The sequence below is a fragment of the Budorcas taxicolor genome, chromosome 7 (assembly GCF_023091745.1).
Source record: "Budorcas taxicolor isolate Tak-1 chromosome 7, Takin1.1, whole genome shotgun sequence".
Classification (NCBI taxonomy): domain Eukaryota; kingdom Metazoa; phylum Chordata; class Mammalia; order Artiodactyla; family Bovidae; genus Budorcas; species Budorcas taxicolor.
This window is the reverse complement of record NC_068916.1, coordinates 89422755-89436956: the sequence shown is the minus strand read 5'-3', so window position 1 is coordinate 89436956 and position 14202 is coordinate 89422755. Positions and strand designations below refer to the sequence as shown.

Genomic DNA, 14202 nt, shown 5'->3' with positions numbered 1-14202 from the left:
ACTTTCAGTTAATTTTCAAAACAAATTAAGTTGCAATTTGTAAATAGCCTTGTCTCATTGAGAAAAGGAAGCCTGAAAACCCCGGGCTCGAGGGTAAACATTTTCTGGGGCCTAACTCTAGGTGGCTCACTTTCCTCATCTAAGAATATAAAGGCTGAGACAATTGTCCTCTGCCGCCCAAGGGTTTTTTCCCTCCAGTATTTTGTCTTCTCTGCAGGAGTCGAGAGGATTCAGTACGAAGAGCAAGAAGCATGAAATAATTTAAAACATGGATGTCAATACTATGCTTCGGGGCGTCCTTCCTCACATCACACAAGTCTTCAGAGGCAAAGAGGAAATGCACAGCAGCCCCGGACAAACCCTCACAAACCCTCAGTACCGTCCCCCTCAGTGTTTTCCAGCCGGTCTTTGCCAACGCTGTGCGAAAGAAACAGAAGACTACACGAGGTCCGCCCAAATAGCTCGATTAGCCTGCGGACTTGGCCCCGAACCTTTTATGTACTGGGGACAATGAAGGGGCGGGGCAGAAGGCGGGGAGTCAGGGGCGGGGCTGGCGTCAGGGGCGGGGCTGGAACCCGCACCCGACTCCCGGGCTACGGCGGAATCCGTGCGCCTGCGCGCCCCCGTCGGCCTGTGGTGAGAGAGTCCCGGGTTCTTGGGCTCGCCCTCGCGCCCCCGCCCGCCGCCTCCTCCCGGTCCCTTCCCACCTCCGCCCACTTGACGCGATGACGCACGGCAGGTTTGCGGACGTGGCGGCGGCGCACGGCGCGAAAGGCGGAGACGTTGGTGGCGGCGGCAGCGGCGACGAGGGTGGAGGAGGACAGGGGCAGCCAGAGACTGAGGCTCGGCCATGAACTGGCCCGGGACGGCGGCGGACCTGGTGGCCGTCTCCTCGTTGAGTCCCCCCTGCTAACGGGACAGGTAAAGATGGCGGCCAGAGGTGGGTGCGGGGGTGGGGGTGGCCGAGTCCGGTCGGCGGCGTTGAGGCCCCGAATGCCCTTTCGCTGGAGGCGGCGCGGACCCAGCGGCCGCAGATGTGGCGGGCCGGGTGTCGGGGGCTCGGACCCCGGCCCCGCTTGGAAGAGACTCCGAGGCAGCGGAAACCTTCGAGACCGGCTCCACCAAAGCCCCCTGATACATTCTCGGGGAAACTGAGGCTCAGAGGAAAGGCTCCGTCCTGCCCGCATCCCGGAGCAGAGCGTTTCCCGACTAGACACGCTACCTTTCTCCCACAACCTCGTGTTTGTGTTGGATATTCATTGACAGCATCTGGTACGCATCGTCCCAAGTGCGATGACAACATAGGGATCTGAGGTTTAATCATCGCTAGGTGTAACAGAGAAAAAAAGCTAGACGTGTGGAAAGGAGGAGGGGGGAAGTTAAGTTTTTAGAAACTCGATTGGCCCTGAGAAAACAGTCTCTCTGATACTGTCCCAGTGCTGAAGTAGCTTGAGACCTGTGGCCGTTTTATTGCTACTTGCTTAAGGAACGTCAAAGCGAAAACACCCAACAGCACTTACAGAGCACGCAGGTATTTGGGGAAATAGTTTTCAGTTACCGAGTGAGCTGATGAGTGCTTTAACATGGGGTCCATTGGGGTACTTTTTTGCCAATTCTTGCAATCTACGTAGCATGCAGGCTTGTTTCAGTTTCTGAAGGAGGCACTTGTGTTTTCTGTCCTGCCGTAAGAGAATTGTAACAGGTGGAGAGAATTGAGCCAGATGACTTCACTACTGTGTACTTTGTAACCTTTTATATAGTTGGCTCAGATAATTATATGCCAGGGCCAGAGTCTAGCTTTTCATATCAATTAGGGACACAACCAACTCTTGATTATTCAGAAACAAACTATCCAGTTTGTGGTATTCTACTGCCTGCGTTACTTCAGTACAAGTGGAGTGAGGAGATCGTGAGACAGATACTGTTTCTCAGTGTATCATGGAGTCGCTGCTGCTAAGTCGCTTCCGTCGTGTCCGACTCTCTGCGACCCTATGGACTGTAGCCTGCCAGGCTCCTCTGTGCCTGGGATTCTCCAGACAAGAATACCAGAGTGTGTTGCCATGCCCTCTTCCCGGGAATCTTCCCGACCAGTGGATCGAACCTGCATCTCTTAGGTCTTCGGCTTTGGCAGACAAGTTTTTTACCACTGGCGCCGCCTGTGTAGCACATATATGGAGAGACATTGATAATAGTATCTAAAATAGCTTTTGTGCCTTGCTCAGTGAATTTCAGCGGTACTAAGCCACTTTGGGATTCTAAGAACAAATTATCAGACTTTTTCGTCTAAAGTTGGCAGCATAACTGAGTATAGCCAAGTGTAAATTGCTGTATATTAAGTGGTTCATAACTTGTAAAACTTTTTGAGAATATGAAAACAATAAATATTATCCCCAGAAAAGTGTGCATATGTATAAAATTTTGCCTAGGTATCCACAATATTCACAGATATTTCCTAAAGACAGTATTGAAAGACTGTTAAAAAAAGTGGAAATAAAACTATTATGTGTTTTAGGTGAAGGTGAGATACTCTTTCAACTTCTTTGAGAACAAAATAAAAATAAAGCATCCTTAATTTATTGTATTAAAACAAATTTCATCTTTAACCTTGTTAGAGTTGTCACTTGTTAGAATTCCTTGAAGGAACAGATGTGATTTTAAAACTGCTTTTGAGATGTAAAATGTGGCTAGCTTTCTTCAGTTTGGTGGCTGCTGAGTTAGGAGTTCTAGTTTATGGTAGTATAATGTAGCTCTTGGGGGAACAGGTGAAATTATCGACTTAATATGTAGCTATTAGTCACTTATTGAGTAGAAACTTTTGAATTTTTAAAGCATTACTGTATTGCCATGGAGCAGGGTCAGAAACTGGTTTTCTGGGGTTGGATTCAATGATATGAAATAGTTTCCCAAATTTTCTAAGTATGTCCCAACATAGTAGATGATCTATTGTGTATATTACAAATTCAGATTTTTGGAGTTGGTCTTTTCTGATTTTTTTTTCTTTTCCACCTGGTGCTTGTCCATATAGTATTCACAGCTGCCTTTGGGAAATCATTTAGTCTTGGCTTTCATTGCACAGCATTTTCATGATTTCCTCCTCCTCTGATTACTTCTTTTCCATTTTTGCAGGCTGATCTTCCTTCATCTAGATACTAAATGTAGCAGTTCTCCAAGGGTCCGCATTGGACCCACTTTTCTTATTCTGCGCTCTCTCTAGGTAATTTCATCTATACAGCTTCAGTTTCCACCTATGTGTAGATGAGTCATGAAATTATGTCACTCACACCTTTCTGAATTTGACTACATAGTTCACTTGACTATTTGACATTCTTTTTGGTTGTATTAAAGGAATTTATAATCAAAGTCCCCCACCCTCACCAATGCTCTTCCAGTGTTCCAAATCTTAGCAAATGGCACCAATGTTTATTCAGGGACATAAATCAGAAATCTTGGTGTGACCTTTAATTTCTTCCTATCTGAGCCACATTGTTAAGGCCTAAGTATTTTACCTTCCCAATTCCTTTTACTACTTCTCTACTCTCTTTCACAATTACTGAAAATAATCTATCCTTCCCTATGTGAATAATTAATATGAAGCTAAAACCGACTTTGGTGGGGGAGGGTCTGGTTGCCACCTGGGATCCCACTCTCCTAACAGAGGTAAGAAGGGATTTAGAAACCTTAGTGCAGGGTCTATATTCTGGGGCCCCAGGCCAGGAAGGGGTAATTGCTGGGTGGCCTGGAGGTGGGGAGGCAGAGCCCTTGCCACCTGCATGCCCACATCCACCCTGAACATGATGGTGGGGTGAGATGCTCTGGGAGGGATGAGGAAGTCCCCAGGCTAGGGCCAAGTTGGCAACAGGGGTTGTGGCAGGTAGCCACAGCTTCAGCAGTACTAGGTACCATAGTTACAGGGCATCTTGTTGCTGGCATCGTCAGTGGTGAACTTGTAGTCATACATGAGCTCCTCACCACGCAGGACGCAATGCAGGGTAGGTAAAGATGATGATGTGCCCCTAGCCCTCCACGTGGATGACCTGAGAAAGCAGTTGGGTTCACAGGGGTGGTTGATGACACAGACAGCATTGCCGTACATAGTGGCACCCCTGTGTCAAAGCCATCCATTCAGAACACATAGCACCGAATGCCCCTCCTGTTGGAGAATTTCTCCCACTTAATCTTTTTTAATGAGAATAGGTCAGCTTGATGAAGGTGATTTGTGAGTGAGTATGTCAGCTCTCATCTCAGTCTTAAAATGTCTTCTCTGAAGTGTAAGTGAATATAGTGCCTTAAAATCTGTTCACAGTCTCTGTGGACCTTAAATTGACCTTAAAATTTGATGAAAAGCTGCCAGGGAAGAAATCCCTGGTTGAGAGCAAAATCATGACCTGTGTAGATGGCACATATTGTACTAAATATAAATACTGAAATTAACCTGATCCAGGGAAGTGGGAAGGGAGACCAAAAGATAGTTCAGTCTCATGTAACTTAAAACTCAGGACAACTCAGAAAGTTCGGGGTTTATAAAAGCATTGTGTGTATATATGTAAAAACTATATATATACTTTGATTCCATCAGAACTATAAATTATATATATGATCACACATTTTTAAGATGTGTGATCTTAAAGTTATTTCTTATATTTTCTTCACATACTCAGTATGGGGAAACTTAATTTTTTGACCTAAAAAAATACAGCAGCTTGCCCTTATTAAAATGTAAGCATCACTGTTTTGTGACATACAGTCTAAAATAATGGATTACCTCTTCCTCCCATCCCATTGTCTCCATTGCCAGATATGCTTATTGTTCTTCAACAGCTACAAAACTTGAACCTAAGTTTTTAAATAACTCGAACCATTCTTTAAAAAACAAAATATAGTGTCTTGAATATAAGATTCATGTAAATTAGTCAAATGGGTCAGCTACATTCCAAAGTTTTCTCTGCCTTCTTTCCCCACCAGATTTGGAAATGGCCGGGAGGCATCAGAATCGTAGTTTTCCTCTTCCAGGAATTCATTCAAGTGCTCAAGTACATGCATTTGGAAATTGTACAGACAGTGATATGTTGGAGGAAGATGCTGAAGTGTATGAGCTTCGATCCCGAGGAAAAGAAAAAATCCGAAGAAGTACATCAAAAGATAGACTTGATGACATTATAGTGTTAACAAAAGATATACAGGAAGGAGACACTTTAAATGCAATAGCCCTTCAATACTGTTGTACGGTAAGTTTTAATCTGATTTTGCATAATGCAGCCCCAAATACATTATTTGTTCATAGTACAAGTTGAAGTAAAGTCTATGCCCTTTCATCTTTGTTCCTCCACACACACACACCCCTCCCCCGCCCCCGCTTTTTTCCTCTTTCCACAGAAATCTCTTACCCTGTTGGTGGATGTTAACTTCTTAACTTTTAAGTGAACACTTGAATTCTGTTTATTTCTAAATGACTTTGTTTTCGGATTGAAAACACTGAAATGTATTTATTTTTCTCCTTATTCAAGTTGTAAGAGAATGTAGAAATATATGAGGAAAATATTTTTCCTGTTCCAACTTCCTAACACACCACACACTGGTGTATCTCTTTCCATACCTTCTCTGGGGGGAGACGTATATGTATGTGGTGATGTTTTTAAAATTGGTTTATATTATCCATGTTACTGTGAAAGTTGCCTCTTTTTCATTTCTTAGTATATCATGGACATCCCTGATAGCCATACAGGTCTAACTCACTATGGTATATAGCTTAAGATGTTCCATAGTATGGACATACCACAATTATTAAATTGTTCTCTTATTCATGGGTAGTCAGGATTTTCTCCATGTTTTGCATTGGGCAGTGAATGTCGTCACTACTAATACCTTTGTTTCTGTGAAATAGATTCTCTTAAGAGGGATTTATAGAGGAGAGGTATATTTTTTATTTTACTAGGTATTAAACTCTGTTTAAATTCATTTTATATCTGTGTCATCTCCATCTTGCATCCATAACATGGAATCTGTTTTCATGTAAACACATTTAAATCCTTTGTTATCAAAGTTTTTATTCTTATGCTCCCAAAAGAATTTTGAAATGTATGTACTATGTAACACCTCGCACATTTTGAAGTGAACATCTTAAATACATCGTGACTTAAAATTGTTTCAAATAATTTAATTTCCAGAATGTTGTCAATATTGATATTTAAAAAAAAGACTATTACAATATTCTTTAAATGTATGCATGGAATTCTAAATACCACCAGGATTTGCTACCTAAAATCATTCATTTAAAATATATATGAGCTCTCTTTTTGGTAGCATGAAATTTTATATATTCCTTTTTCTCCTTGATTAATATTTTCATTCTCCCCCTCAAAATCTTTCATAGTATAAAATATATTTATGCTTGAAAACCTTTTATGGATTACCTGTCACAGTTCCCTGCAGTAGAAACACACATATATTGATAAATTTATATACATATTTAAATTTAATTTTATAAAGTTTCCTATGACCATGAGGTTCTATGTGTTTTTTATTTTTTTAAATTTTATGTGTTTTATTGTGTTATTTTTTATGAATAAGTACTGCAGTTATTCATGATTGATCAAAACAAATATTATACATTTTAATTTAAACATTTAATAAAATATTTTATTGAAATGCATTTCTTGATGGAGTAAGAAAAGCTGGGTTTGGGGTTTCTTGTGATTTGTTCATGCATGGGAACATTATTTATTGTTAAATCAGAAAATGATCTGATTTCATTCTTTAATGCAGATAAAATTGTTAATATGTATTCTGTAGAGAAATAAGACCACGGAGAAATAAACCTTAGAAGGTTGTTAATGGAAAGTAATCAAGACTTCTAAGATTGGGGCAAGGCTAAAAATATCAACATGGAGATCAAAGAGAAGAGTATGGTCTAGTAGTTTTATTAGATAAACAGTAGTTTTCTAGAGCCTGGAAAGTTTTCTTAGAAAAAGAGAAATCTGAAATGCCATCTGAATGATTTAAAAATAGGTCATATTTTTAATCAGTGAGGTTTTGAAAAGGACTAAGTATTTCAGACATATGACAGTGAAGTAGAAAAGATAGCAAGGAGGAAATAAAGTAGACAACAGAGGAAGTTTATTAGGTGTGTCAGAAATGAGTGACACAGACTAGGATGAAGTGCTTTAAGATAACTGAGGAAAAGTTTGATATATAGTAAGAGAAGATCATTTTAAGGTTTTAAAGAGTGCTGCAAAATGGGGGTAGGGGTGGGGCAGGGAGAACCTGCTAGTGAGTTAGAGGGAATCCAAGAAAGTGGTTATTAGAATATCCAATGAATGTAAGTGCGTGGGCTAAAATGTTTATAGCAAGGATAGAGAAGAAGCTGATAGAAAATGTATTAGGGGCAATCACAGGATGTGTCTGCTGTTTCCTTAATTAAATGTAGAGTGATGAAAGGCAGCTTAACAGAGAAGATGTCATTGGCCATAGTAATGGGAAAACTGATAAAGCGGAGTTAGGGAGTTAAACAGTGCTCTGTTTGACAGAGCGCAACTAATAGGAAAAAAAAAGGATTAATCTTACAAAAAGGATTTATCATTTAAAAATTATGGAAGTTAGTGCCATATTCTGCTTATAAATATTCAACCTTAGGAATTATTAAAATATGCCTGTTACAAAACAGTGATGAGGAACAAAAAGTTCACGGTTGGAATCCTGAATGTAACCAAGGAAGTTTGCATAACAGAAAAAACATTATAGCGATATTTAGAGAGAGAGAGGCTAAATCTTGGAAGCATGGTTCAGAAAAATTGCTGAGTAGTTATTAGTTGGAATGTACAATACCAAACAAAAGAGCATTTAAAGAGAATAGGGTCAGGCTTTCAGGTTGTCAGTGAATCCTCATTTGTCTTAAAAAGTTTCCTAAGATAGTAAAATGACGAAACACCCTTTAACATTACACCCTTTAACATTACACTGTCATCTCCTCTCTTTTCCTTCCATGCATATACATCAAAGGAATTCACTTTTTCTCATCCTGCATCACACTGGATCAGTAATATGCAATTAATCCAGGCCACTGCTGCCTCTTAAAAACCCTCTTTGACAACTTGGATTCTGCAGGTTTCTGATTTTCCTACTATTAAAGTTTGATATAAGCTAACACTTGCATAATATATGTGTTTCACTATAGATGTTCTTTGGACATTTTAATACATTAATCTTCACAGTAACCGTATGTGGTAGGTAGTAGTATTAGGGCCATTTTACATATGTGAAACTGATTTGCAGAGAGGTTAAACAACCTGCCCCAAATCATACAGCTAGAAAGTGTCCAGGTCATGCTTCAAATCCTGGTAGCCTGTGCTTTTACCCACTATGACATAGTGCTTTCCTGGCTCCTGTTTGTCAGGCTCCTTTGTGGCTTTCTCTCACTCAGCACGCACCTCAAATGTTGGCATTCCTCAGGGATCTTTCCTGTGTTACCTTTTTCTAGCAAATCTATCTACTCTTGTGACTTAAGTTATCATTTCTGCTAGTAATCCACAAATCTCTCTCTTTAGCTGGATCATTCTGAATTTTAGACATTCATCTCTTAACTGCCTTTTGGACATCCTCCACTTTCATATTTCAGGCACCTCAAAGTCAACACATGTGAAATCTGTGTTCATTCTCTCTTATCCCTCTCCAGTGTTCCGTATCTTATAAGGGACATGATTATCCATTGTTGGCCATGTCAGAAATCTAAGTGTTATCCTAGATTCACTTTAACCTTTCTGACATCAATCAGGTGATAAATGATAAGGGCTTAGTTTACAGCTTTGATGGACTAATAATTTAAAGGTAGTTGGAGAATCTGGCATAGTAACTGGTAGCCTGAGAAATACTCCCTTACTCTTGCCATTGTTGGCAGTTGGATAGGATATATAGACAGGTTGAGGACTATATAAAGTATACAAGGAAAGCCTATAGAAATGACTGATCTTGGGAGGAGCTGAATAATGCATTTACAGCAAGAAGTTTGGGGGGAAATGGCTTCAGAAAGCAAGTGAGGGAGATATATTATCACTTTATTCCAACGTGTATTTTTAAAAATAAAATATTTTAACATATTTAAAATTAGAATGGTGGCATCTTCAATATTTGGTGGAGTTTTTTTACCTTAATGATACATAAAATAATGGGACATCCTAAGAGTGGATGGCATCTTAGTTTTGATAAAACATGGTACTTTTATTGGGTTAAGTTGACATTTGCCTATACTCTTAACTGCCACATAAGAAGAAAGAACTTAAGTCTGTAATCCTTCCTTCACAAATTGTTTATAAGCAGCAGAGTGTGATATTTGTACATGAGGTACAAAGAGAAATATCAAAAGATCCTAGAATCTATTTAAATAACTAGAATTAGTGTTAACAATATATGGGGTGATGGTAGAATATAATTGGTGATTTCTTAAGACTGGTAGATCAAGTGTGGTGTAGAACTGTAACCCACAGATAAAATCTGGATGTGATAACTCAATACTTCTAATATTAAGCTCATTTTTTCCCCTCTAAAAGTAACTGGGATGAATGACTTGTTCCTATTTTTATTTTGATTCAGAATTTAGTTGAATGTTGCTTTTTTTTTTTCTTACAGGTAGCAGATATCAAGAGGGTTAACAATCTCATCAGTGACCAAGACTTTTTTGCCCTTAGGTCTATCAAAATTCCAGTAAAAAAGTTTAGTTCATTGACTGAAACACTTTATCCTCCAAAAGGAAGACAGGCTTCACGTCCTTCTACTGTTCAATACCTTCCAGAACAACAGGAACTTTTGTCAGCTAATGACTCTCTTTCTTCCACTGAGTCAGCTGGTAGCTTTCTAAAAGAAGTAGACCGGGACATCGAACAAATAGTAAAATGTACAGACACCAAAAGAGAGAACCTGAATGAGGTGGTGTCTGCTTTGACAGCACAACAGGTCCGTTTTGAACCTGACAACAAAAACATTCAACGGAAGGACCCTTATTATGGAGCAGATTGGGGAATAGGGTGGTGGACAGCTGTAGTGATAATGTTGATAGTAGGCATAATAACACCAGTGTTTTATTTGCTGTATTATGAAATTTTAGCTAAGGTGGATGTCAGTCACCATTCAACAGTGGATTCTTCACATTTGCATTCAGGAGTCACACCCCCATCACAGCAGAGAGAAATGGAAAATGGAATTGCTCCAACTAAAGGAATACCCTTTGGTCCACAAGACGATCATAAACTATATAGTCAAGATTCTCAATTACCTGCTGCTCAACACAAAACATAGCAGGCAGTTCACAGTTACAGTGTTACCAACCACATGTGCATTTGGAATGTGGTGAATCACTTACAGTCAGTCACCACTTCAAAGGCAGAATTTAGGGAGACTGAAGATGCTTTTTCACCTTTTGTTATTTGGAGCCACTTACAAATGGGTTGAGTATAAAATCCCTACAGTTGCTAGTTGTTGATATTGAAAGCAGTGAATCTTATCTGTTTTATCAATGCTTAAAGCAGAAATGAATTTAAATATGTGTCCAGGAAGTTCTTGAAAAATGCATCATTTTTCTTAGTCAAGACTGGTTACCTTTAAATTTTATTTTTTAAGTATTTTTGTGTTGAGGTTATTAGTAATAAATTTATTAAGCAAATAATGATAGCATCAGATGTCTGCAACTGATGGAGATTTTAATACTGTGAACCATCAAGATGTTCAGTTGCAAGAAAGTCTGATTCTAAAATTATTTGATAGCACTTAAAATTCTATTTTGAAGTTTAAAAAAAAAACATTTAGTTCATACACTATGAGAGCATAAGTAGAACAGAAATGGGAAAGTTATCTGTAATGTCTGTAATAGAGGGTGAGATATATTATTATTAAACCCCCCAAATAATGTGTTACTGTTGGGAAGTTGCCATTTGGTCATTAGAACACTGGATTATGTCAGGTTGTAAAAGTTATCTTTCTCTCTTAAAGAATACTGCCACTGCTTGTTTTTTAAGTAATTTTATTTGCCTCTGATATTTGAAAGCACTTTTGTTGTTCTTTGATGAAAGTGTTACACATGTACAGATTACCATTATTTAGGAAATATTTCCTTACATACTGTAATAAGTTGTTGCTGTATTACATGTAGTAACATGCCTTAATTATATTTAATGCCTTATATAATTTTTAGAATTAAGCGTTGTTTTAGATAGTCCAATAGGATTCATAACATAGGCCGTATAAAATTAGCCTCCACCTGCACTATCAAGCACAAGTTAATGGGATGAAAACATTTTCAGTCTGTCTCTGAGGTCTGTTGCAGAAGAGCAGGGGTGAGGAGACCGTTAGCATGAGCAGTAACAGACATATTGCTTTATTGATCCCTTTGCCTCTAGAGTTTTTCAAAGAGAAAATGTTCAACTTAGATCCTTTTTCCCTGAATTAGAGCATCACACTGGGGAACAGAGGCCAGAGGTGTATGGTTTGGTCAGAAAGAAGGGGTTTTTATAGGGCCACATTTTAAGATCTACTGTGGATCAGACAGACTCTGACTAAATTGCATTTGCATATTGATTCCATGATTTAATTTTTAAAAGTATCTGTTTTTAAAATGTTATCAAAATAATTCATTAGAAGCAAGATTTGGTGGAGTCTGGCTTGCCTATTTTGTGTATAATAAAGTATGTACCTTAAGATACATTATAACACCTCATTTTCTGGGCATTATTTCCTAACTTTTAATGTTTAAAATTTTTGACCAGTTGTTTTATATTTCAGATTTCAATCTGGATACAAAGTGAGGTGAACAAAATATGCATGCTTAATGAGGCTTAATGTACTTTCAGGAGCAATGTGTCTGAGAAAGACAGGACAAAGAAGTCAAACATTAAAGCCCTTCCATATATATATCAGAGGGCCTTAGATAATTACCAGAAAGCGTTAATATGGAAGTCTGTAGCAAATTGATTTTTTGAGTGACTATTAGTTTGAGATTTTAAAAATTGTTTTAATGTGCCTTGGTCATCTTTCTAATTTATGCTCAGTGTTAAATTGGTCAGTTTACATTGTATTTATTAAGCCTGCTGAAAATCAAGTTTTAGGGAAGAAAATAAAGATTATTTTAGGGTAGAATGGGCTAGATGGCCTTTGAAGAACTTTGTTTACATCAAATTGATGAAATTTCAGATAGTCAAGAATTCCTTTCTGCTTGTGATACTTGGAAGTTGACAGAAGTCTGATTTCCAAAATCACTAACATTTTAAAAAGTAGGTGTTCTGTGTTGGTTAAAAACATTTTCTGTCTTGCAGAGTGTCCTATTCCTTGAAGGAAGTGTAACATATCCGTATGACACAGGCAGTTTCCTTTGTCCTTATGTTTGAATTATATATAATTAAAATTAAATATATATTTTTACTTGATTGAATATAGTTTGAATTACATATAACTCTATATATATGTTATATATAGAGAGAATTCTATGTTATATATATAGAATTCTAGATTTTAATCCTTATCATTTAAAAAAAATTTCCTAAGCATTTAATAGATAAAATAATTTTAACTTTTAAAAAGTACTAAGTAGTACTACAAAATTTGTAGTAAATGCAGATTGCTTTGTAAAACTTAATAAAGTTATCATTTGATATTGTGGCTTTTGTGTTGAAACCCTTATTTGAATTTACTTTGAGACTTTACATTAGAAGATACATACACACGTATGTACATACGGATGTAAAAGTAACAACTGTGAATCACTGCATTTGGTTCACTTAAAATGTTGGAGTTGCAAGTGTTTAAGAAAAACCTGCTTATTTTTAAAAGGGGCAGTTCTTTCTTAAAGTTTGGGTACAAATGGTTAAGCCTGTTTCAAACAATGGATGGTATTTAAATTATTTTTGCAATCCTGTTCCTAGAAAATTATAGGCTTTGTGTCCTTAGTAGATATATTAAGATCAGTTATAGAGTCATTAGGAATTAGAAGACAGTAATGTTAACTTCTTCGAAAACTTGTGTTTTAAAGCTTATCTTTTTCTGAACCCTACTTGTTCAATGGCCTGAAGAGTTCTTTAAATGAACCACTATTTAGTCATTAGTTTTACTCAAATTACCTACTTGGAATATGAAGCATACAATTAATTAGGTTTTAGAAATACCATGAAACAGGATCCAGTCAAAGTGTTACAGAGTAAAAGCTGGAGTTTTGGGAAGTCTGTATTTAAACGGTACATTATGATGGGAATCATTCTTATTTTGAATTACGTTGCTCAGGAAATCAGTATTTTTCTTCCCAGTATGTGCATATTGCACTGTTGGATCACAGAAATCTGAATGCTTTAATTATTTTATGTATGCAAATTATATAAAACTTTGTATAATATATTTTATACAAATGCAGCATGGAATTGTAGAATATTATGGTAGCATGTACATCTGTAAAACTGGGTTTTAAAACTTTCTGCCCCTTATTTTTCACATTTTAAAAGATATACAAAATGTAATAAAGTTTCTATTTTATTATTCAATCAAAAATGGAAGCCGGTTAATTTAATTGAATAAAGCAAATCTTTTCTCCTCTTCTAGCTATTTAATAAAAGAGATACTATGTAAGATAGATTGAATTGCCAAAGATTTACCAATTTAGATTCTCCCTTATATTGAAACAAAATACACTGGATGACTTATAGTACATAAGTGAAAGGAAATGAAAACCAATTTCAGATGAACGTTATTTGCAGTAAAAAAGGCCTTACGAGGCATGGAGATTACAGACTGATCATGTAACAATATGCTCTATTTACATCTAAATTTTATTATGAAACAAACTTCATCTCAAAATACTAATTTTAAAAAATACTAGTAACAAAAATCAGTTATTTGGAGTTATTTAATGGAGAATCTGTGGTGTAAACCTTGGTTTCTTCATTTTTAAAAGCATCTTAATCTTAAAGTTGTATTTATATTTTTTCTTATAAAAAGTTACTTACTTCAGAGCCTTTAAGCATACTAAAGAAAAGCCATGATACTGTACATCTGAAAGTGGGGAAGGAAAGGTTAACAAGGTCCAATGAGTGTCAGCATTCTCTCAATATCCAAATCTCTTAGTTTGTTCTTACAGCTTTTAATCACCTAGAGTTTTATTGTTGATGGTGGTTTGTTCAAGAACATCTGATACTGGCATCCTGCTCAACAAATACACAGTTATTGTACTAGGTAAAA

At 37.3% G+C, this 14202-nt stretch overlaps 1 protein-coding gene across 3 annotated transcripts; it reads left to right on the top strand.

Moving 5' to 3' along the window:
* Positions 1-806: 806 nt before the first annotated feature.
* Positions 807-10284, top strand: LYSMD3 (LysM domain containing 3). Of its 3 annotated transcripts, XM_052644129.1 has the most exons (4): positions 826-921; positions 3127-3214; positions 4963-5225; positions 9619-10284. In XM_052644129.1, the coding sequence occupies exons 3-4, from the start codon at positions 4971-4973 to the stop codon at positions 10282-10284; spliced, it is 921 nt and encodes a 306-aa protein (XP_052500089.1). In that variant the 5' UTR covers positions 826-921; positions 3127-3214; positions 4963-4970. The 3 variants fall into 3 exon arrangements, with proteins under 3 accessions (XP_052500090.1, XP_052500089.1, XP_052500088.1); XM_052644130.1 differs by lacking the exon at positions 3127-3214 and having other exon boundaries at positions 807-921; XM_052644128.1 differs by lacking the exons at positions 826-921; positions 3127-3214 and adding an exon at positions 928-940.
* The last annotated feature ends 3918 nt before the right edge of the window (positions 10285-14202 follow it).